General features: G+C 41.3%; 1 protein-coding gene across 1 annotated transcript; it reads left to right on the plus strand.

Annotated features, from left to right (window-relative positions):
* The first annotated feature begins 2237 nt into the window (after positions 1-2237).
* Positions 2238-21149, plus strand: ripk4 (receptor-interacting serine-threonine kinase 4). The gene is made up of 8 exons (XM_072659407.1): positions 2238-2548; positions 10745-11036; positions 13822-13970; positions 14166-14215; positions 15526-15684; positions 16238-16347; positions 18074-18317; positions 18609-21149. The coding sequence occupies exons 1-8, from the start codon at positions 2367-2369 to the stop codon at positions 19853-19855; spliced, it is 2433 nt and encodes an 810-aa protein (XP_072515508.1). The 5' UTR covers positions 2238-2366; the 3' UTR covers positions 19856-21149.
* Positions 21150-24659: the final 3510 nt, after the last annotated feature.

Raw genomic sequence — 24659 nt, forward strand, 5'->3', positions numbered from 1 at the left:
GATATTTATCACGATACACATGATTGCAGATTCTGTCCCATACTTGGTGCAATGATTTTAATTAATCTGCTGCACTTCTTCCAATTAAACAGGGCTAACTATACTGTTTGTAATGAAACCTGCAGTTGATCAGCACTGACAATATTCTCAGTGTGCTTAGAAAAGCATATCGTGTATCACAATAATATAATTGATCACGATACAATAAAATATTGTCATACTTGCCCACCTCATATTTATGTATAGTAGTGTTATTTTTTACATTCCTGTGTTGATTAAAACATCTCCGAGGCTTTCCTCATGGGAGTCTAGTATTATTAAGAGTTCTGCTCCAGCACCTGGATGGGTAAATCAGTGCTTGAAGATGTTAAATCAGGTGAGCTGGTGAGCCATGAGTTGGCTGGGGGCATCCAGGAGAGATCTGGAACCAAGCTTTGTGCTTCAAACTAGCTTACAAGATATCTAGTACATTCTTCAACATGAGAAATTCTTGTTACTATTTACTGTATCTATGTTCACTTGCATCTGTTCTAATGTGGTCTGGAGATTTTACAAGCAGAAACGCATATCTAATGCATTTAGATAATGTGCTTAGGTGCCTGAAACTGCTGCACAGTGCTGTATATATTTGTAGCTGATGAGTGGCATAAAGTGGAGTAGGTATGTGGTTGCATGTTTGGTTATGCTTCCACACACAAATCCTGGGTTTCCAGAAAGCCTCTGGGCTCAAAGATGACTAGTTTGGGATAGCAATCCTGGGACTGAACACTCTGTCTATTTAAGTTAGGGTGATAGTAACGCTAACATGCTTCTAGGAAACTGGGCCCTGATTGTTTAACTACTGTAACACCACACTGTCCTTTTTTTCAGAAGAAAAGTCTTACTACAGATTGCAGTGTTACACAACACACACACTGTTACAATAAATACTTTCGTAGTTTTGTAGCTGCGGCTGAACTTTCTGCTGATGTACGCCAAAGAGAGCTGAGCTAAGATGCATCATAGATACCAGTTCTGTCTAAATGTCTGACCGTTTGCATCCGGAATGCCCACCTTCTCATTATCATTAGCACATCAATAAGGGAACCTGTCAGCTTCTGACGGAGGCCTGTCCTTGACAGTGAATGAAACGATTCCCACACATCTTAGGAATGGTGGAAATTAGCACTTCAGATGGACTTGCAAATGACCAGGTCCACGCCCTCAAGTAGTGTATTCAAGTTTCTGGACTGGGTGACTGGATATGAATACTACCAGGTGACTCAATGCTCTTGGGTCGGGCCTAATACATAAATGTGACCACCAACCACTGCTGCCCTCCACCTACAAGCATCTAACCTACAGGTTTACATTATTTTAACTATTTGGATTGGAATATTTGTCCTATTTAATGACTGATATATCTGACATGCCAGTGGACAGATGAGGAGGATACATGGACTCTTGGATAATTCTTCTATATATAATTAACCTCTGCATATGCTTCTACATATAAGGTGCCCTTAAAAATGTTAGAGGGCCTGATTGCTGCAGGCACGTCCCACTTATTTTGGACTCTAGTACAATTATGCACCCCCTGACCCAACCCCCAACACTTATGGCACTGACTGTGCCCCTCGGCTTGCTTAGGGACAGAGACTTCACCTACAAATCTGTAAAGTGACTTCAGGACAGCAACACTGACAATCATCGAATTACCTCACAGAGCAGTCAGCCTGAGACAGTTCCTTGTATTACACCACATGTAATGAGCAGGGGCTGATGTGAACTCAGGCATGAATGGGTTAGTCTGTCTTTGAGATGAATCCACACATTCCACACTGGGGTCATTTCGCCTGGATCGCATAACAAGACATTGTTGGGTAATGTTGGCAAAGATTCCCCAGCTGCCCCCTCCGGGACACACAGATACATGCACCAGTGTATTGACTGCTTCTTATAAAGGTGTTGGGCTATTAGGTGTACTCCATTAAGGTTGGATTACACATATTTCTAACACATACTGTGTTATGCTTTGTTGTTTCTTGCAGATCTCGCAGAGCCGTGCTCCAGGCACTGAAAAAACATTAGCAGGGAAAGGGTCACAGTGAACAGAGGCCAGCCAGAATGAAGTCTTCTCCCAGCCTGTGTTACTTCACTCCAGCTGGTAGGCCCAGGAAGTGATGTCACAGGCTGAAGCCTCACCCTCCCTCTACCTGAACAGAGGGAAGGGCCAGACACACACACACACATACACACAAGCCGTCGGAACAGAGAGGAAAAAACAAGGAAGCGCTCAGGTGTGTGACTTTCTTTTTTGTTTTTATGTGAATCGCAGAGGACGAAGACGGAACCTGAACAGGAGGCTTTAACTGACAGCTTTTAAGATGGATGTCCAAGAGAGCTCCCCAGGGGTCATGGGGTCGCTGAAAACGTTTGACTCGTCCGAGTTCGGGAGCTGGGAGAAGATAGGCTCTGGCGGATTCGGACAAGTGTACAAAGTACGGCATGTGCAGTGGAAAACATGGCTGGCCATTAAGTGTCCTCCCAGCCTTCATGTGGATGACAAGTGAGTGGCTCTCTTTGATGGGTTTTTAGGAGTCAGTTGTGTTATCTCTTCATATGGACGGTGTGTACTTTGTGTGGATATGTGTGTGTGTGTGTGTGTGTGTGTGTGTGTGTGTGTGAGTGTGTGAGTAATAAAGAAAGCAGGGAGGGCTGGCGTGTGTAATAACCTCAGCTTTCTGAAGGGCGAGCGGAGTTTGTCTTCGTGATATGGAGGCTAACTAGGTCTGGTTCTCACGTTCTCCAGGGAGTGGACTGTTTTGTAACAACAGTGCACACGTCTGGTGTGTTTTTTTCATTATATTTTTTGCTGTTTATGGATTATTTGTACCAGGTAACTCCAAGTAGCTGTGTTTTTTAGGCTGATTTGGTTGTGTTTGTGAGTGTGTGTGTGTGGCTATGTGCACAACTGAGACAACCATATTACCTTAAAACATAAAGTAATAACTTATAATTAAATGAATATCCAAAATGATCATAGTTCAAAAGTGGGTTCAAACCAAAGGCAGGCAATTAAAAATAATGTAAATAGAAATAAAGTATATTATTTAAAATTTTACAACAAAAGTTCTGGTGACTATATTTAATAAAATGGGAAAGTATGCTGTAAATAATAACGTAATAATTTATTGTTGTATATGAAATACCAAAAAATGTCAAATGGCAAGTGATTCCACGCACAGTGCTGTGTAGACAGTGTAGGGGAGCGACTTCCCAACCCCCCTTTTTATGTAATAGATTCAATGATATTGTATTGCCTGGAGGCATGATTATGCACCCCCTACCTTGCACATACACACAAACACACACACAGAGTCTTCCATACTCACCTACAGTTTACTCCCAACACACCATGCATTCACTTTTTCTTTGTAGCCTTTGAAGCAGTATAAGAGGACCATCGCATCACCTAATAATTTCAGCGCTGCTGTTTTTCCACCTCAGTAATCTTCCACTGATCTTACACAGCACTTTGAAATATGTGCAGATTGTATATTTACCAATTATGTATGTCATTTATGCAGGTCAGTTTTTTAATTACATAAATACTGAACCTTAAAAAAAGATTCTTTTTCAGCTATTTTATGCCACACACAGCCACTACCCTTTTTAACAAGTGTGTACGAGTTTTCGTGTGTTTCCGTGTGCTCATATGCGTGCCACCTGTGTAGGAAGTCTGATCTAGTCATCGAGTCTTATTCATCCAGGCCTTATTCATTCATGTGTTTTGTCTGCGTCTGCATCTGTTCTTCGCTGCGTCCCCAGGCTTGTGTCGAAGTTTTAACAAACTGGAGTTTGGGAGTGTTGGGAAACCTCTATATTAATCACAGTTATGGCCTTTAAGTTTGCTATTTTATGGTTGGCAGATTACTGCTATTATAAATTCCTCTGCTCTGTGTCTCTGTATTTTTTTGGTGTTTAAATTCGTCACTGGATGAATATAAACCTCTTACCTCATTCCAGGTCAAAAAATCATGGATTTCACCTTGTTTTAATATGATTCAGTTATTTTGATATGATCCAAACCTGGTTATAAAAGGGGTACTGGAAGATAAACAAGTGTACTATGTAAAAGCTAGTGAAATATAGACAGTGGGTGGGGAGTGGGTCATTTTTACATTTGAAAATAGACATAATTGACATAAATTGACATAATTTAAATCTTGCAGCAGTTTTTTTCCCCATTGTGCTTTAAATTGCATGATGAATGGACCAATACAAATGCTCTTAAATAACTGAAAATATGTCTAAAGGCTATGTAGTTAAATTCCCACCTCCGGATCAATGAATCTGCATTTCTACATGCCTATTAACCCTATTGTCTTTCACGCAACCCCGGATCTAGTTACAGCAAAGCGCTGTATGTCGGACTTAAACCAGCATGGCTTTGAGAGGTAGCGTTAAATATCTAAACAAAAGCTTAAAATTTAAATTACTTCCTCAAGTTGCATGTAGGAATGACATCCTTTCCTTATTTAGCACTATACCGCCGTACACTGTGACTTGCAGTCTTTTGCAAGACTGTGACTTTTTATGAATAAATGCAAAATTAAAAAAATATAAAAATCTACCTTATAAATGAAACAGAACACAAAGTCTTCATTTCATTGTTGAACATAATTGGCCGCTTTTCAGGAATGTGCTGTGAAGGCCGCTAGCATCAGTGTAAACATCCATGTATAGCAAAGTCAGTTCACAAAAGCATAAAGTATGATAACATCTGTTCCAATTAGGAATACATCGATCTAGATTGGTTAGATGGTCATTTACGATTTCTTTACAGCTACATTAAATAAATTATTTTTATTTATTTATTTATCGTGGAAGGGTTTACTATCATTTATTTTTCTATATTTTTTTGTATTTATTTATTTACCTGTTACATTGTGCAAGCTTGCACATTTCTAGCTATTTTTATTTGACAGTTGAAAATATGAAATGTAAATAGAAATGCTATTGGCTCTTTAAAATGCCAAACTTTTACATTTTTTGACAAAAAGTTATGTTATTTAATTAATAACTTTTTTAAAAAGCTACCTCAAAAGTAAGAGGACAAAGGAGGCCTGAAGCAAAAATCGAGAGGGGCAAAAGTAGTTTGACCCTAGTCTATAAAGCAAATGAATATGATGATGATGATGATGATGATAACTGTCCATCAGATGTGGGTGTGTATGTATGTATGTATGTATGTATGTATGTGTGTGTGTGTGTGTGTGTGTGTGTGTCACAGCTGGAGTTAAGTGGTCTGCTTTATTTTATCTGCAGTCACATAAACAGACAGGGTTAAACATCTTATCAAGCCCTTGCTGACTAAGTGTCTCTGCAAAATGGTAAAAGTACTAAAGAGATTGTCTGTGTGAGATACGAATCAGGAAGGCTGCATGTTTGACACTGATTGACCCGAGGCCATGCTGGCATCGTCACGTCAGATGCAATAAAAAAAAAGCCATAAGCAACACAAAGGCTTCTACTTGAGGTCCACATAGAGGAATGTCAGCCCTGCGAGCCTGTTAGTAGTATAGGCCTAAAGAGGGCATCGGTGGATGACCTCTGCATGCTGCCCTAATTGGTCCCCTCTGCTTATAAACAAGCCATAAACTGAAAAGCGGGCTTTGTCCTCCATGGCTCTACCTGTTTGGGGTTTGTAGAGACAATGTGCAGTCGAGTCGAGGAACCGGTTGCACCGGACCAGGGTTTTTTTTTTTTGTCTCTTTAAGGGAATCTTTTGTCTGACTGGAAAGGATTGAAGAGGGAGATTAACAAGTGGAGTACACCTCAGTACACTATTCCCTTTCCTATTCACTCTGTCCTCTTTTTTTCCCCTTCCTCACTCCCAATTTGTCAACTCCAAAAGAGTCAGGCTGCCATATCAGGTATCCTTTTAAAAAGATTTAAGTAGGGGGGAGTTTAAGACTTCTTTAGGACCTAGGGCTGGATATTGTGTGGCTTTAGAACACAGATCAGACCAGAGTTTTTAACCTTACCAGTAAAGTAATCACACACACACACACACACACACATATATATATAATATTATTGTAAGAAATTTATATATGTACACACATACATAGTAGTAAATGTAGTACATATACATATGGTGAATTCTATGATACCAAAATTTATATAAAAAAAAACTGATTTAAAATAGCTAAATTATTGTAATGCTCCATTGACCTGTAATAGAGGAAATGGCATGGCTGTCCTTGCTATTCTGATCTCGGCACGATGCTAACTGCACCATGTAACTTTGGAGACATGGGCAAGACAGCACTTGTGAGAACTGCATAACGCTGCGTAACCGGAGTCATGTTTGTGTAAAATCTTGTAATATCACCCTACCATGTCAGCCCACATGCTTCTTTCACTTTCAGTGACGATTCTGAATCTCTCAGTTTGCGAAATGTCACATGTGCTGTAAGGGGGGACGCTCAAAGCGCCTTTTTGTCTTCACTGAATTATACTCCCCACCTGAAAGGAGGGGCCCATGAGCGAAAATATCAGTTCTTGCCTAATGCTGCTCAAAGTTTAGGTTCCTACAAGTGTAGATGAATATAGATCTTACTGATTCAACATTTCTTCATTAAAAACTACTAAGCTTTAAAATGGGTTCTCTTTACGGAAGCAAAGCTCTTCACTACAGCATGTGAAAGTAGGCTATCAGGCTCAAACGACTGAAACACTAAAGCTAACAGCTAACCACATGAGGTCACACAGTGTGACACTGGGCTGTTTCAGGGTATTTTCCCTCTGATATCCAATCTAGCATTTTTTACTGAAAAGGGCTGGTTGCTACAGATAGCGATATGTATCAATAGCAATATGCTATCTTTATGTATAGCATGCTGTTGCTGTCATATCAGAGCCTTCTCTGTTTTTTGGCCATTTTTTTTTTATTGTCACTCGAACCAGAGGTGGGAGATAAGGAAGTATACGTATGTTTGTTACTGTACTTGAATACATATTGCTGAAGTATGTGCTCCATCCGGCAGTTCATATGTTTTACTTCTATGTTCCAAAAGAAAAACACGTTGACATTTCAGAACAGGCTCCTTTTTAAATCTGTCTTTTTAAATATTAGTTTTTAATCAGGTAGTCCCTGATAAACAAGGCCAGGCACCTAAGCAAGCACTCATTTGTTATCAAATCTGAGGCGCTGTGAAATCTTTCAGTTCATGTGAAAGGCAAACAGAGCTGAGCTTCAGTACGGTGATCTAATGGAAATGTAAATAATTTCTGAAATGATCTTCGTGAAAAAAAAAATTAACTATTCAATGTGATGAACTGCACACTTAGCTTCTAACAGTCACACGTTTGGGCAGCCTATCCTTCCAGGGTTTGGGTTTAGGTTACGTGTTTGTAGGGATTTAGGGTTTAGGGTTTGGTGTTAGGGTTGTGAGAGCCTTAGAGTTCAAGACTGTTGAAGGGTTAGAATAGGCTTAAGGGTTATATCTAGGGTTAGGGTTTGGAGAGTCAAAGGGATTGGAGGTAAAATTTGGGTTTAAAAGCTTTAGGGATTTCATCTAGAGTTAGGTTCCACAAACTTAGAAGCTCATAGAACCATTTTTATTCATTTACGATACTTTAAATTAATAGCCATGTTCTTATGCCTCAAGCTTTAGATACAAGGGTTCTTTGAGCGATGGCATTAGAGCACCATTTGTAAAACCACTGGGCAAAAAGATGTGTGTCATGATCCTTTCAAAGGCTGAAAGAAGTCAATGTAATCTTCTTTACACTCATGGCTCCTTTACAAAACAGGTTCTTTATGGAGTGGTTCTTCTACGGCATTGCTAAAAAAAATCAGTTGTAGCACCTTTATTTTCAAGAGTGAAGACCATATGACTGTCTATTTCTCTTGTAAAATCCGAAGTAAAAGCACCCTGGCAATGGGGTAGGCAGCCGAGGTTGCGTCGAGATTGTGTGTTTTGTACAATAGAGCTCTGATGGAGCTGATGTTAAATAGGTTTTACCAAATTCGTTAGCCTAATTTGACTGTTGTTTTATTTACAGTTTTTAGCTTTGTTATATTTTCCAATTATTTAAAGGCATCTGCACATAGCTAGCTGTAAGTGATGTATTTTAATACTGCAGAATAACATTATGCACAGTAAATAACTTAACGCAGCTGCACTGAGCACATGGGATAAAAACATGGGATAGTTCTTAGGGATTTCAGGGATTTCAGATGTGTGGCATCATTTTTGTAATAATTTATTGTTTCAGTTTAAAATTGTTTATTGTTATAGTTCAAAAGCTTTTATGGTAGATTAATGTTAATGCTGAAGACCAAAAATCAAAGGGAAAGAGTACATTTGCTCAAACAAAAATTATTAGATCTATTAGAGCTATGAGTGTTTGGAGTGTCAGAGCTGGAAATGAAAACATAGAAAAATTAGGGCTCCCCACAATTTGAACCAGTAGTTAGAAAAACATTGAACGTGTGGTTCAGTGAACGGAATCTAAAATGATAATGCTTTAGGTCCAGAAAGTAAAAATCCGCCAGTTAGATTTTGTTTCAACTGCCAGGTTACAGCTCTGCTGTCACTTATTTTGAGATTTTTACCCTGAATTTTTCACCCCTATGCTTTTAATGTTACTTATTAGTCAACAAAAACATTGTTTCAAAAATTTAATTAGAAACTTTATTAAAGAAATACTTTGAAGTAAATAATAAATAAAATAAATAATGAAAACCATACTTAAACATTTACCAGAGTAATATCATATATATTATTTTTTTTTTTTTTATATATATTTTTTACCAGTTTTTGTGCTTTTTTCATAATTATGGGATATATTGTTATATATTATGGGACTGTATTTATATTGTTAAATCCACTGTCAAGTTAAAAACCTTTTTTTTCTTTCTTCTTTTGTCATTACATTTACTGTCTCTGAACGGCAAATAGAACAAAATATGACGCAGAAGAGACACCCATATAAACTCGATTGTGATTCGGCTCATTATAGTAGTGACATGACTCATGGTTTCCATGACAGGAAGCGATGTACTTTAAATTTGTTTGTTTGTCTTTGTAACGCCACATGTCTGTACCTGGATCGGAGACCTTATCTGTACGTGGTTATTTTGTGAAATGGCTGCGGTGGAATATGCGTGCGGCCTTTTTACTAGTACGCACCAGAAGCCTGTTGGATATTTGTGGGAAAGAATTCCTGATCTGACAGCCTGTGTAAAGCTCGCTGGAGTCCTCATTTGTAATGGACTTTGTTATCAGTGTGGAATTCAGTGGCTGAGCAAAGACTGCCAGACCTTATTATTGGGGTAAATCTGCTTCTGTTTGAGATGTCTCCCTTCAGCTCCTTTTGAGATCCACACTTGAGCGTTCTCATTAACCTAACACTGATAAAGGCCATCATGCAAAGGGCCTCACAGGTGGACTGGGAAACAAGATACCCATTCACACTGCTTCTCTTACAGCTATATTTAAGCTGTGCTTTGGAATGCTATGAAAACCATGGGTTGCAAAGTCAGCCATGTCTGTAGTTTTGCTGAAGTTTTGCATAAAGTACAGCACTGTTGTTTACTGATTTACTATTTTTAGACCTAACATGTCGGCTAGTCAAATGATTTTAGCTCTTTCCCAGCATAGCTTTTTTTTAAATTAGCCATTCTGAAAATGTTTCCAGTGTTGATTTTCTTTCCACTGAAGTCACACTATTTGTGGTTTAATTCAGAATGGAGTAACGCAAGGCACTAAATAAAAGGACTGAATAATACAGTCCATGGGTAGTTCATGGGTAGACTGTTTGATTCAAGCTCATTGAATGCTGCAGTTATCTGCAACTCTTTTTTTTTTTTCATGTTTATAGTCCTGATAGCAAACACTGGCATTGTTTGAGTGATCACATTTCAATTTGAATTGCCTTGCATCGTGTTTTTCAGTAGAATTGCAAGCATTTGGCCTTTCTGTACTGTACTGTATACCATAACAATACAAACAAGTTAACACCCAGTTAATGTTAATGGTTTTCTAAGATGCCTGTGTTCTAGACATGCCTTGTGTAGTTTGTGAACGCTACAAAAGCTTCCAGGAACTTATTTAACCATCAGTTTTGTGTCCAAATCTTGCTTGATTTAAAGCTGAAGGAAGTAGGAAGAAAAAAACATTTGTGAAAAATAGAAAAAAATAAATGTATATGTAATCAAGAATAAACAAATAATAATTACAACAACCTGTTCAAAATATAACTTGTTTATTTATTATTTTTACCATTGTAATTCTCCTAAACTAATAATTTTTTTTTTTCTCATTTCCCATTTTCAACCAGTGTGATGTGTATCCCTAAACATGCTGTTTTAATTACTGTGTCATGGTTTATGTAAACTGCCTCTATTCTGACCAGCTTCTCTGTACTGGGCCTCATTTAAAAAGCAGATTGAAATGAGGCTCACAGTGGCTCAGCCTGGGGTCACCAGTTCGAAAACCTGAGCGATTCTGCTTTGCCATCAGCATCCAGAGTCAGAGAGAGCACAATTAGCAGTGCTTTCCTTTCCCCTCATTGCTGTTAAAGTGATGTTGGCCGGCACAGGCATCTGTTAGCTGGTGCACTGGAACTGGGGACCTAGTGCTTCCCTCTGAGCATGTCTGCTGCCTCGGGATGCCTGGATACCTGTGCTCATGAGACACCTACATTAACTTCTAGTGCATATAATAGCTTTTCTTTTTCCTGTTCTCAGGGAGCGTGCCGAGCTCCTCGAGGAGGCCAACAAGATGGAGGCGGCGAAGTTCCGCTACATCCTTCCTGTGTACGGCATCTGCAGTGACCCTCAGGGCCTGGTAATGGAGTACATGGAGACGGGCTCTCTGGAGGCGCTGCTGGCTGCCGAGCCGCTGCCGTGGGAACTGCGCTTCCGCATCATCCATGAAACTGCCGTGGGCATGAACTTCCTGCACTGCATGAACCCACCGCTGCTGCACCTGGACCTAAAACCTGCCAACATCCTGCTGGATGCCCACTACCACGTCAAAGTAAGTGCATGTCATGCATCAGGCATATTATAACGTTTATAAAACATGCTGTTTGAATTTCCAATAGTGGCTTCTAAAGGCATTTATACTAGATTCCATAGAAGTCCAGACTATTTTGCTAGTCTGTTTAAGCTTTTTTTCCATAATAAAATGCCTGGCTGCATCCGAACCCCCCCAAATTTGCAAGTTCATTCCGTCTTTGAAAAACGTAGGATTTCACAAGCCACGGGGGAATGAAAATGTCTTCTTTCTTTCCACGGGCCTTACCTTTTCCATGAAGTTCCCTGAGGGCAGAAATGCTTTCCCAGACTTTATCCCGTCCATGCCCGTCCTTCTCTGTGGATGAGTAAGCGCGGGATGGGAGGATGGGTGGGAAAGCATTCCCCTGTATTGAAAAGGCTGGATATAAATACGTGGCGCGGGCCGGTCTCAACAGGCTGGCGTTAAGCAGCCTTAATGCATGGCAGGCACACACCTGTACACATCCACACGCACTCAGACACAGGGCCTTCCCTCCGTGCGGGGGAGGCCCGAGGGCACGGCAGCATGCAACCCGCCCTCTTAGAAACGGTGGCATGCCTTAAGCCCAGTATACAAAATAACACAGCTCATTTCAGCGACATTGCGCTGGAGGATCAATGAAGCTCTAGTGTTTGGGTGGAGGTGGAGATTAGGGGAAAGGGTTAAGTGTGTTTTGGTCATGAATGCGCCTTGCAATAAGGCTTGTAATGTTAAGACGTTCAGTGTAAAGTGGCCACACAGGGAGTGTTGAACTTACAACCTGGTGTGGGTCGTTTCTCATTCGTATCCCAGATTTTTATCCTGAAGGTCAGATTTTTGTAAGTGCAGGTACAGACTATTCAAATCGGGTTCATGTCTATACCACAGTCTATAATCTATAGCTCGGTTATCTATAATACAATCCTATGGAAATTTAAAAAAAAATTCTTTTGGTAAAGAATTTATAAAACTTTTGGTACATAACAAAAAATATTTTAAAAAGTAGCACACAAGGAGTCTTGAACTTGCACCCTTGATTATCTATAGTTTACAGTTTTCCATGGTACTATTATACATAGCAGTAGTTCTCTTTTCCTGTGTGTTGCCACTTGCCAGGGCTGGAGCAAAAAGAAAATCTGAAGTGCCCGGAAGCCCCTAAGAAATGGTTTTTCGCACACTCGCATCTTATTTACAAATATATATATTATATTATATTATATTATATTATATTTAAGGAATCATTCTGTCAAAGGCTCTTTAGAGAACCAGAAGTGGTTCCTATGTGGCAGGGGTCACCAATCTAATCCGTCAGTGGTCAGTGTGTCTTCACCTACACCTGGTTCTGCTAGTTTCCCCTGGCAAATGATTTCCTTTATACAACAGGTTGTTTCCTCCATGCAAGCTGATTGGTGGAGAAGCGTTCAAACTGTGCTAACTTTTAGAGATTAAACTAACTCCGCTGCACGCTGTTGCTATAAATCGCATAATGAACCAAGATGTAACGTGAATGCCCTGAGCAGTGTTATTTATTTATTTATTTATTTATTTATTTATTTAACACCCCCCCCCCTCTCTCTCTTCCCTGTGGCTCTTTCTCTTCCCTGTGGCTCTCATTTCAGTTTTCATATGTGCTATGCTTCGATTTAATCTTAAAAACAAAATAGTATTGACACAGAGTCAATAAAAATTGACCTAAAACAAAACAGAAAGGATTAAGACAAGAATACATAATAAGAAGAAGAAACAGATTGTGACTGTGAACAACAAACGGACAAGAAAAAAAAACTGAGTGGAAAACAAGAGTTTAATGTGAGTGAGTGGAGTTTCTGTGACATATCAACAAGCTCTAGGTCGTGTGTTGTTGGGAAATAGCAGCTGTTGTTTCACAGAAACGCACTCCCTCACATGTTCTATTGCTTTTATACAACAGTTCGAACAATAAATATAGTAAGAAATACAGAAACATAGCATTTAATGTGTTTAATGTTGGCAATACTCACGATAACACACTTCCTCTCATGCTTTGTTGCATCAATATGAGATGAAATGAAATGAAAACTTAACTAGGCCAAGCAGCTATACTGACGCTTTGAATAATAATGGTGACCCATGTTTTATGGCATCGCTGTAAAGAACCCTTTTTGGGACATGTACTTGGAGCTGGGCGATATGGAAAAATCACAGTATTTAAAGGCATGTTTACAATATACTATATTTATCGCAATATTTCATCATGTAGACAAAATGCCTCAGGCAAACTGCTGCCTAAATACTCTCCCATACTGAGTTCTCAAAATATGCTGCACTCCATTTAATTAAATAAGGCTGATTACACTCTTTGTAATGAAATGTGCAGATAATCAGTGCTCTTTAAGCACTGACAATATCCATAAAACACTCATAAAATCATATTGTGTACCACAATAGCAAAATGTATTACTATACACAAAATATTGACGTATTGCCCTGCTCTACATATACTTTGAAGAGGATTGCAGTCCAGCAAAATCTGAAATCTTGAAGGAATCACTTTTTTTGACTCATTACACACAATAACACTCTCATAATAACTCATTATAAATCATTTCAGTCACTTTACATCTGAGGATTAATGCGGCTCTAGTGTTTGGGTGGAGGTGGAGATTAAGGGCAGAGGGAAGGGAGAGGCCCGAATGTGTTCTGGTCACGAAGGTGCTTTACAAAAGTTATGTGCAAATGTATGGTGTAAAATCACAGCACAAGAATTGTGACTCACATCTTTGTATTGGCTGTTTCTGCTTTTCAGATCTCAGACTTTGGCCTGGCCAGGTGGAACGGCTTTGCTCGGAACGATGACATCAGCCGCGACGGGTTCTGCGGCACTATCGCCTACCTGCCTCCTGAGAGGATCATTGAGAAGGACCGGGTCTCTGACACCAAGCATGATGTGTACAGGTCAGCCATTATGGCTCAGTCATAGTTTACATTTTTAGCAGCACAGTTTTGATCGCAGTCATCATGTGTTTCCACTACAAGGTTCTGTGCCATCTCTAATTGAACATAGCATAGGATGAGCCTTCTCCTATTGGATTCAGTCGTATTGTATTAACCTTTGGTCTATCTTTGTTTTTGTTTTGTTTTTTAATGAAGCTTTTCGATCGTTATCTGGGGAATTCTCACACAGAAGAAGCCATATCAAGGTAAGATTCCAAGCAGTTGTTGTGTATCTCACAAGTCATTTCCTTGTGCTCTCTGTACTGATAATGACCCGATTAACCTGTCAGCATCAACTTTGCATCTAAGAAATATTTCCAAGAGAACATCCAGACCTGTCATATTTCAAATGTACTTTATAACCCTTGTGTTGTCTTAAGGGTCAAAAATGAATGCCCTTGTGTGGGTTTAACCCTAACCCTAACCCAAAACTGAATGACATACAACATAAAAGCTGTACACCACCAGGTCATTTTGACCCTTAGGCCCAGGTGGTAACAGAATGTTTGAGGATTGTCTTTATGTACTGCATAAAATGACCAAATAGACTCACCGGTCTAAAACCAGACCACTAGCAACCTTATTTGTTGTTTTCCAGCTTTACATTATTAGGTCAATTGAGCGTCCTTGCATTCCCTTTACCCATCGCCCTATTTCTCCTGTTCAATAGAATTGCCGTTTTTCGCTGGATTGACCCTTGTAGACAGTTTAAGAAACATTATATCGAGACGTGATCGAGACGTAACTGCCTAAATGATGACGCAGACTTTGACATTTTGGTACTTTGAGCTCTAATTTCGTAATCGAACAGCAGTGTCTGACTTTTCATGGAAGCTTAAATCCCAGTACTGCTAAAAGCATGGAAGGCCAGTGTTTGGCTGTAGGAGAGCCTGGTTGTTTTGTCCAGAGGTTCCAGGGCAGCTCCGAAGAGGCAGACTGCTGTGTGTCCTTAGACTTATCAGATAAAACATTAGCGGTTAAGGTGCTCCATTTGTTTTTGGCCCTGGTGACTGGAATCAGTGAATCTACGTGCAGGTCGTCCGTTTATAGCTAATCAAATATACCCACTGGCCTTTGTAACGGTACATGTTGGAATAGCTGCAGTCGAAAAACAGCCGTCTGTGTTTGTTCTGTGTTGCTGGTTGGCACAGGAAAGGGTGTGAGAACAAAAGTCTCCTGGAGAGGAAGTAATAATCTTTTCCAGTGTTGAAGCAGGGACTTAAAACATAAAAACATCTCCAAGCATTCAGAAATCCTCATTTCTATGGCTCAATTCAGCAAGGTTAAGCTCCCTTTGTTTAATTTATTTCCTGGCTAGCTTCGGCTAGCTGTACGTATGAACTTTCTCCCTACGCAGGGCAACACTGCACGCGGTGCATATCAACTGTCTTGTAAACTGAAACCTTGGTGACTTTGTTCCCTTCGCTTGCACTTCTCTGCGAGTGCCACGTTTCAGAGCAAGTCATAGCAGTGGTCTAAAAGCTCTCTCCCTTGTTTACTGTGCTGTGGTCCATAGGGGAGAACAACATTCTGCACATCATGGTGAAGGTGGTGAAGGGGGTGCGTCCGGAGCTGAGCGTCGTGCCCCGCAGTCGACCTCAGGCATGCTCCGGTTTCATGGCCCTCATGCAGAAGTGCTGGAGTGCCTCTCCAGATGACAGGCCCAGCTTTCAGGGTGAATATCTCACATCAGTCATTCCAATCTCACTGCATACTATCTGTTTCACAGGGGAAGGGTTTGCATTGCAGAAATGATTTAGAACTTTCATGAGAAAGATAAAAAAGATACATACAAGATTTCCTCAAATGCAGTCAAAACATTTGTGTCTGATGTTTGACTTTTTTAAGATTTGCTTTAGAGCTACAAAGATAATGTAGCTAACAAGCGGCGGCAGGGGGATTGATACTGAAGTAACAATACTTTGGATCTTGATGTTTCTTTTTGAGAATCAATAAAGTATTTTCTTTAATATATGAATTTTTGTTAAGCTAATAGTCAGCTAATGTGGCCCTAATACAAAGGCTTTCAAATATGTTTTCCTAATAAGCATCGGTCAAACCGCATCACACAATTGGCTGAAACGTTCTCCAGCTGATATGTCAAAAAGAATTAATTGAATGTACAGCAGTTTATGTGAACTGAGAGTAAAGATGTCTGTCCTATATTTGATGTTTCAGAGTACCATGATTTTGTCAAGTGTGTACAACCACTCCTACTGTTTCCACAGAGATTACATCTGAAGCTGAGGAGCTGTGCTCTAAACCCCACGACGAGTCCAGAGTGTCGGTGTCTGAGCCAGATTGCTCCCCCTGCGCAGCTCTTCCGGCCTCCGAACAGGTACCACTGACATACTAGCACACAATCCAAAGCAGTGTATGTTAGATACCTTAGAAGTTAGAAGCTACAATCCTTCTCCTATTTCTCAACCATCCATTTTTTTAAATTATTTTAAATTTTTGGCCTTTTTGTCCTTTGACAGTTCCTCATCTTGCTTTTTGATTTCGTCTTGTCTCATTCGTCTGTCTTATATTTCACATTTATCTCATGTTCCTGTCTTGAGTACAGGAAGGTACACTTATTTTTTTTAAATGCTGCCATTGTGCAACATGTAAACTTAACAAACTGCATGAATGCTTATGTATGACAGATTGGTACAATGAAGCCCAGCCATTGAGTAACCGTTTGGCATTTGTTGTGCGCTTTAAACGCGTACCACGAATGTTTAGTCCAGATGATGACATCCCTTTAGGGTTAGGGAATGCAACTGTGCAAGATTGTTTACCCAGACATTTCCTGTATGAGGAGAATGCATTGTGTGAAGAATATGTCCTTGACTAGCTGTTGAGTACTCACAGAATAAACTGTCATTCACAGTTCAATTCATTCATCAGTTAAAATAAATAAATAAATAAATAAATAAAATAATACATTTATTCAGTTTTATTCTGTTTGACTTTAAAGAAGCAATCTTAGTAATGGTATGCATGCAAAACACATGTTTTAAAATGTACAGATTCAAAACCTTTTCTCCACACTCTTAAATCTTTCGAAACAAATCATTCAACTTGAGCAGAAATCATTTTGAGATATATTTCCTCCAGAACCAGAATAATTTTTTGGCTTTTGCAGACACTCTGGCAACAAGAAAATGGACATTCACTTAACCCTGGGAACCCAAAACTCCCACCAACAGACTTTACACCAACCAACAGACTTAAACACCAACAAGAATGGAATAAAAAAGGGCAACAGTTAACTTTTCAGGATATCAACCCTTTCACTGGAAAATAAAAAAGCAAAGACCAGCCTTGCTAACTGCAAGACTACAACAAGCCAGATAGAGCAGACAAGACTCATACATATGTGTCTGGTCAAAGGCAATGACGCACCAACAAGCCAAAGTGCAAAACTCAATATCAACAAACAAGAAACATGTGTAGAGGAAAAATATGATACAATTCCAAGAGGCACTGTGTGTCTTGCAGTAGTTATACACAATATATACCAATTAAAAATACAATATAATAAAACATAAAATAAATCAAATCTAATTAATCTATATTTTTACCTTAGGTAAAAAGGTAACAACGATGCAGAAGCGGTGCCTGTAAATAACCTGGCATAAATAAATAAATAAAAGACTAGCCCCCTCAGGTGTCCATCCCAAAGTGCATGTCTTTATGCTCTCACCTTCAAGATGCATCATCAGAAAGGGGGTTTCTGATCTTCAAACCAGAAAATCTCTCTCTAGAGACAATTGTAGCACCACTGTACTATAACCCTAGGCATATTTTTTCATCAAGTGTTAAGTGCTTTGTTTTGAGCAGAGTGCCCCTTTAAAACTGTACTGAACTAAACCCGTTTTTGCTTTATTTATGTGAATTATGTGACCTGTCATAAGCCACACATGCACAGCTCTGACAGTGCCTGTACCTAAGCACAATTTTTGTGTTTTATTCATCTACCAACATATAACTAATATAAACTTTTATCTGCATGTACTATCATTTTCCTTTCTGAAATCTAAATGACTAAATGCAGTGTTTTCTATTATCTATTATAGCCCAAGGAGCAGAAGCCAGTGAGGCCAAAGTCAGCCATGTTGCCAGAGAAGGACTGCAGCCTCTCTGAGCTGCTGAGCCAGATTGACTCTGGCATCTCCCGTAGCTTTGACCACGTTAAGGAGGACTGCCTAGAGAGCAAGGACAACACCAGCAAGAGACTGTCGGGTATTTCCTCCGTGGACTCGGCCTTCTCCTCCCAGGGCTCCATCACACTCTCGTTTGAGAGAGAAAACTCGAGCAATGGTAAGACAGGAGTCAGACTTTTAACCACACACGAATCACAAAATCTAGTTAGAAGTAACAAATAATTTGTAAATATATATATATTATATTTTTATAAATGTGTGCAGTTGTGATTCTGGACTTCATCAGTTGAAACAGCTTCTCAGTTTTAAGCAGGAAAATCACCAAAGTCTAAAAATGTGAAATTTGTTGTGGCCAAAAAAGACATTAGGCTCAGTTGCATATTTGTTAGTGAAGCAATGCCTTTTTGCATTTTCCAGACTAATTCTATGTTTATTTTCCATTTCGCAGAATCAAGTGAACTGCAGAAGAAGAAGCTCTGCGATGCCATCCGCACCGAGGACATCGCCAAACTGATGAAGATCCTCCAGCCACAGGATGTCGACCTGCTCCTGGATGGGGGTGGCAGCCTGCTCCACTATGCTGTGAGCCTGGCCAACGAGGAAGCAGTCAAGTTCCTGTTGCTGAACAACTGCAGCGCAAATCTGCCTGATTCTCGTGGATCCACGCCCCTCCACTTGGCCGTTGAGAAGCGGCTGAAGAGTGTGACTGAGATCCTTCTGGGCCGCAAGAGCACAAACGTGAATGCCAAGGACGAGGACCAGTACACGCCGCTGCACTTTGCTGCACAGAACGGTGACGAGGCACTCACCCGGCTCCTCCTCGACCGCGGCGCCACCATGAACGAGGCGGATGCTCAGGGGCGCACACCAACGCACGTGGCCTGCCACCATGGCCGGGAGAACGTGGTGCGTGTCCTGCTGAGTCGTGGTGCCGATGCGCATGCCAGGGGCAAGGACGAGTGGACAGCTCTACACCTGGCTGCCTGGCAGGGCCACCTGGGCATTGTTAAGCTGCTGGTGAAGCAGGCTGGCGTCAACGTGGATGGGCAAACGGTGGACGGGCGAGCTCCACTGCACCTTGCCTCCCAGCGGGGACAGTACAGGGTGGCCCGTGTCCTAGTGGAGCTGGGGGCAAACGTGGGCCTAATGTCCGCAGGCCTAAGCACACCGCTTCACGTGGCCGCTGAGACTGGCCACACCAGCACATCCCGATTGCTCCTCAAACACGGCGCTGACCTCCAATGCCGCACAGCTCAGGGTCTCACACCCCTGCATCTAGCTGCCCGGAGGGGTCACCTGGCCACTGTCAGGATGCTTCTAGAGGAGGGTGCTGACCCACATGACACTGACCACATCCAACGCACACCTTGCCACCTGGCGGCTGAGGGGGGCCACTGCCAGGTCATGGAGGAGTTGCTGCAGAGGTGGCCAGAGGCGGCCGCCACACCAGACGAAAGCGGATTAACACCACTCCATCTGGCTGTTCGCGGTGGATACACGGACGCCATCTGCCTGCTGCTGAGCCATGGTGCGGATAGCGCTCCACCAACCCCCTCTGTGTCTGAGCCACCCACAGAGAGCCTGATCACTCAGATGCCCGGGACGCTCCGCAGGAAAGTAGTCATCCTGAAACTCGCTGAGCAGGAGCCAACCCAGGACTCCACAGAATCGCTGTGTGCGACTGCTAACTGCTGAGATAGAATAGGACGGTGGCCTAATAGACTTTACAGTGATTCTCTCTGTCAGGACATTCTGTTTCCCCCTTGAAAATATTTGGAACATTTTACTAATAGGTGGCGTTTTACGCCTTACGTTACATCTGACATAAGCCTACATTAACATTCATATCAAGGCTTATTCCAACAAGCATAAGTTGTCATATTGGCTGCATTGAAGAATTTTTATGTCATTCACCTTAACAAGTGTTATGCTAACTGATGCATGTTGGAAAGAGCCTTTTGTCGTCACTTGTCATTAAAGGCTTATGTAGTTGTCATGTAGCCTTATGAGCACTGCCCTTCAGCCACTGTCATGAGAAAACCTTATGTCTCAGAAGCAGTAATAATTACAGGAAAAGTAATTCCAGTGTTTTTGACCTGGTCTTTGTCTGCCTCATCTGTAGCACCTTTCTCTTATTTTTATCAACTCTATGATACAGATACAGTAGATGGAGATAAGGTTATAAAACACTGTAGTATCTGTAAACAAAACAAAAAATCGAATTCATCATGAAATATCTACACACTTTATTATGGACTATTACACACACGGGAAAAAGAGGGATTTCACTTCACCATTTCTGAGTTCTGTATATAATGTAATTATATGGTTGTGGTCATTACAATGTAGTTACCTCTCCGATTTTCATGGACTTTGGGCTCTAAAAGACTATTTCAGCAGTAATGAACGTATTTCTGAATGGGAAAAGGGCCATGTATATATTCCAACTGTACATAGAAACTTATATATACTTATTATTGCGTTTAACTTACCATAGTCATACTTTGCCTTTTTTTTACATTTATATGTTTGTCCTTTGCATATTTGGTTTATTTTTTGCCATGTCATGTATTTCCCTATTTGTTGCTTATGCTTGTGCTGCCAGATCAGACCTGTAATTCATGTGGCCTCCAGGCAAACTTCCCCTATTTTTCTCCTTCTTTCCTTCTCCTGGCATGTTTGTACTTTTTTTCTTTTTTTCTTTTTTTTTTTTTAGGACAAGCAGATTGTGCCTAGCACAACCAAATCTTGGTTTTCAGAATAGCAAGCCCTTATTAAAAACTCTGGTCAGTGTATCAGCACCTGCGCCATCCCCCCCATACCTGATATCCTTGCAGTATTTCAAGGCTAAAATCCAGAAGGTTAATTATACCATTACAACAAGCTTCTGTGTATTATGACAGACAGGAGCGTGTGTAGAACCACTTGGCTCACACCATGGGAACAGGGCCTGGGGGGGATCACAGGTGCTGTATGGATAGGGAGTAAAGGGTGGGGGGCATGGGGGCGGAAGGGTGGAGACTGTACACTGTGAATACCCTCATGTCAAGGCCGTTGGCCAATTCCTGTGACCACCTTATCTTTTCATCGCTCTGTAAAACCACAGAGCCGTGCCTTACTGACGCCACATGAAGCAGAGCTTTCACAACCCCCCAATTTGAGACGCTTGGAGTGGAACTGCCAACTTCTTAATTACTAGGTATTTCCATCCTCTGTTTGCGGAGAACCACTGAATTGACTGGTAAGCTCTGTGTGATGAGAGGCTTAGTGTTTGTGTGTGTGTGTGTGTGTGTGTGTGTGTGAATGTGTTCTTAAGTGAGAGTGTATTGAGGTGAGGGCACTTCAACATATATTTTTGTAGCACTGGTTAATTCACTGCTACACGATCCATCTCTGTCCTCAGTAGCATTAAGTGTATAGTAGTCCTTTTGTTTGACTCTCCTGCAGCATTGCTTTAACATTTATTTGCAATTAGGTCATGTTTTTTTGTATGCAGAGTTCTTTCCATGTACCTATAGTGTTTGCACAGTTTCACTTTTGTATTTGATGGACAATTAAAGTACATCATGTGCCTTAAATGAATAGCCGTCCATGTTTTTCTTTCGTTAATCAAGCAACACAGAAAATGGGAGAAAATAAGGCACCTCTTGCATAGTATCATCTCCACAGGATGGAAATAAGAAAAATCATATTGTAAACTGTAAATAAACTGTAAATAACAAACAAACTAAACAAATAAACTAAATAGAATTTATTTGATATATCAATGACACATGCTCATGAATTTAAACAATGTGACACACAGCCATCACAGAACTGTACGGCCATCACAGGACTGTGTACAAGTCTCTGGAGCCACATGGTCTAAAGGGTAATCTTGAGTTGGTGGAACTCTCATTGAGTCTATGTGCACATTGGCTTCTCCAAGCTCTGGTTCTACAGGAGGCTGAGAAATCTCAGGCTCGCATTGGAAGAACCTTGTGGTATCTTGCCAGGATGTGACCTTGGAGAGTTCAGGGTCTGCTAAATCTGACCAATTGGGAAGGTTCTGAAAGTTAGGGTTATTAGGGCACAGTTGACCATAATTATCCATAGCACAGAAGACATCCATGGTAGGAGCTGATTTAATTGTAGAAACAGGGCCATTCCTGAACTCCAGGAAGTGCTCAGTTTGTGCCACCAGATCCACCCGGTCTGAAGAGTGATATTTAGTTGCCAAAGGGTGAACTCTCATTGACCCTGTGTCTGCATTGGCTTCTCCAAGCTCTGGTTCTACAGGAGGCTGAGAAATCCTAGGAAGTTCTGGGTCTGCTAAGCCTGACCAGTTGTGAAGGTTCTGAAAGTTAGGGTTATTAAGGCACAGTTGACCATAATTATCCACATCATAGAAGGAATCCATGGTAGGAGCTACTTCTATTGCAGAACGAGGACCATCACAGAACTCAGCTCTCTCCTGGAAGTGCTCTGTACAGGCCACCAGATCCATGTGGTCGGAAGAATGATATTTTGTTGCCAAAGGGTGAACCTCTGTGGCCCCTATGTCTGCATTTGCTTCACCGAACTCCAGTTCTACAAGAGGCTGATAATTCTCAGATATTTTCGCCTCAGGCTCACAGTGGAAAAGCCCCAAGGTGTATTCTATGGCTGTGAGTTCAGGACACCTTGGGTCCAGTAAGCCTGACTCATTGTTAAGGTCCTGAAAGTTAGGGTTAGTAAGGCACAGTTGACCATAATTATCCACATCATAGAAGGAATCAATGGTAAGAGCTGCTTCTGTTGTAGAAACAGGGCCATCACAAAATTCAGCTCTCTCCAGGAAGTGCTCCGTACCGGCCACCAAATCTGTATGGTCTGAAAAGTGATACTCAGTCACTGTGGGGTCAACTCTTATTGGCCCTGTGTCTGCATTGGCTTCTTCAAGCTTCGGTTCGAAAGGAGGATGATGAATCTCTGATATTTCAGCCGGAGACCCACAGTGACAGAACCTTGTGTTGTCTTCCAGAAATATCTCAGGGAAAATCTCAGGGAGCTTTGGATCCACTAAACCAGGCAGTTCACTAAAGTGATCCACATCATAGTAGGAATCCATGGTAGGAGCTAGTTTTATTGCAGAAACGGGTCCATCACAGGACTCACAGGCCATTAGATCCATGTGATCTGAAGAGTGATCATTCACTGAAGGCTGAACTCTCATTGACCCTTTGTCTGCATTTGCTTTACCAAACTCTGGTTCTACAGCAGGCTGAGAAATCTCTGATATTTCAGTCTGAGGCTCACACTGTACAAAACTCATTGGCTCTGTGTCTGCATTACTCTCTCCAAGCTCCAGTGGTACAAAATGGGCCTTGGGCTCATGCTGGAAGAACATCATAGCATCCTCCAGGGATGTGACTTGAAGGAACTTCGGGTCCTGTAAAGCTAATCCATCACCAAAGCTCTGAAGGCCAGGGTTAGTAAGGTGGGTAGGAACCTGGGGCTTGTTGGAAAGATCATACATTACATCCAGTCCATTGGGGTGAGCTGTAGCAGGAGCTTCTTGCAGGTCCTGGCTTCTGAGAAGGCCAGGTGTGGGCAGTACAGCCACACTGTAGCTAATCTGGGGGTAGTTCATATATGGTGGTGCCTCTTCAAAATAGACTATACCTATTCCCTGGACTGGAGCCCAGTTTGGCTGTGGATAATGAAAGCTGGCTGGGTCTACAACTTGATGTCTTGTTTCCTGACACCCATAATAATGGTATCCAGGCTGATTTACCATTCCCTGGGAATTGTGAAACCACTGTGAAGTCTGACCATCATGATGCTGGCCCCAGTATGGCAACCAGCTGGGGACGATTTGAAGACACTCAGTGGAGCATATCTGGGAAGTCATCTGGTCTGCATGAGGTTCTCTCATAACCGTGTTATAAAGCTGAGCAGCGCTGCAATGCCACCCTCCCTGTGACTGTTCTGCCACATATGGGCGGTGAGTCACCAAGATGGCTGGCTCCTTTGGGGAATTCATCTTTCAGCTGCCAACAGAAGCCAGAATAGTTGGAAATTAGCTCTGGCTGTACATTGGAAATATTCCAACGTAATATAACCTCCTCACTGAAGTACAGTGTAAAAATTAAACTAGCGTAAGTGTAAAAATTAAATTACCTGTTAACAACAGATCGTCCCACGTAAGAGGATTTGGGATTGTTCAGCAATCAGGCCTTTCTCCAAGTGTGAACGATAAGCAGTGTTTCAAACCAATACATCTGTAAACATTCAGTTTCTATGGAAACCATATACAGAATTCCACATGCCAAGATTCTCCAGTCTGGTCAATTCACAGTTCATACAACTGACTGGTCTTAAGGAAAATTCCACGCCCTGCCCCAAGATCTTGTAAGACCATTAATTTCCAGCCTCAAGACCAAGAATCTACTTGAGTACTAAAACTCATCAACAAAAATTCAAAATGAATGTTTTTACAACCAAAATCAAACCACAAGTCCATTCACGCACTTCACGA

Source organism: Salminus brasiliensis, chromosome 16 (assembly GCF_030463535.1).
Source record: "Salminus brasiliensis chromosome 16, fSalBra1.hap2, whole genome shotgun sequence".
NCBI lineage: Eukaryota > Metazoa > Chordata > Actinopteri > Characiformes > Bryconidae > Salminus > Salminus brasiliensis.

Coding starts and splice junctions, on each gene's coding strand:
- ripk4 (XM_072659407.1), top strand. CDS start 2,367: ATGGATGTCCAAGAGAGCTCCCCAGGGGTCATGGGGTCGCTGAAAACG. Junction 11,037..13,821: donor ATGCCCACTACCACGTCAAA/GTAAGTGCATGT, acceptor TCTGCTTTTCAG/ATCTCAGACTTTGGCCTGGC. Junction 14,216..15,525: donor ACAGAAGAAGCCATATCAAG/GTAAGATTCCAA, acceptor TGTGGTCCATAG/GGGAGAACAACATTCTGCAC.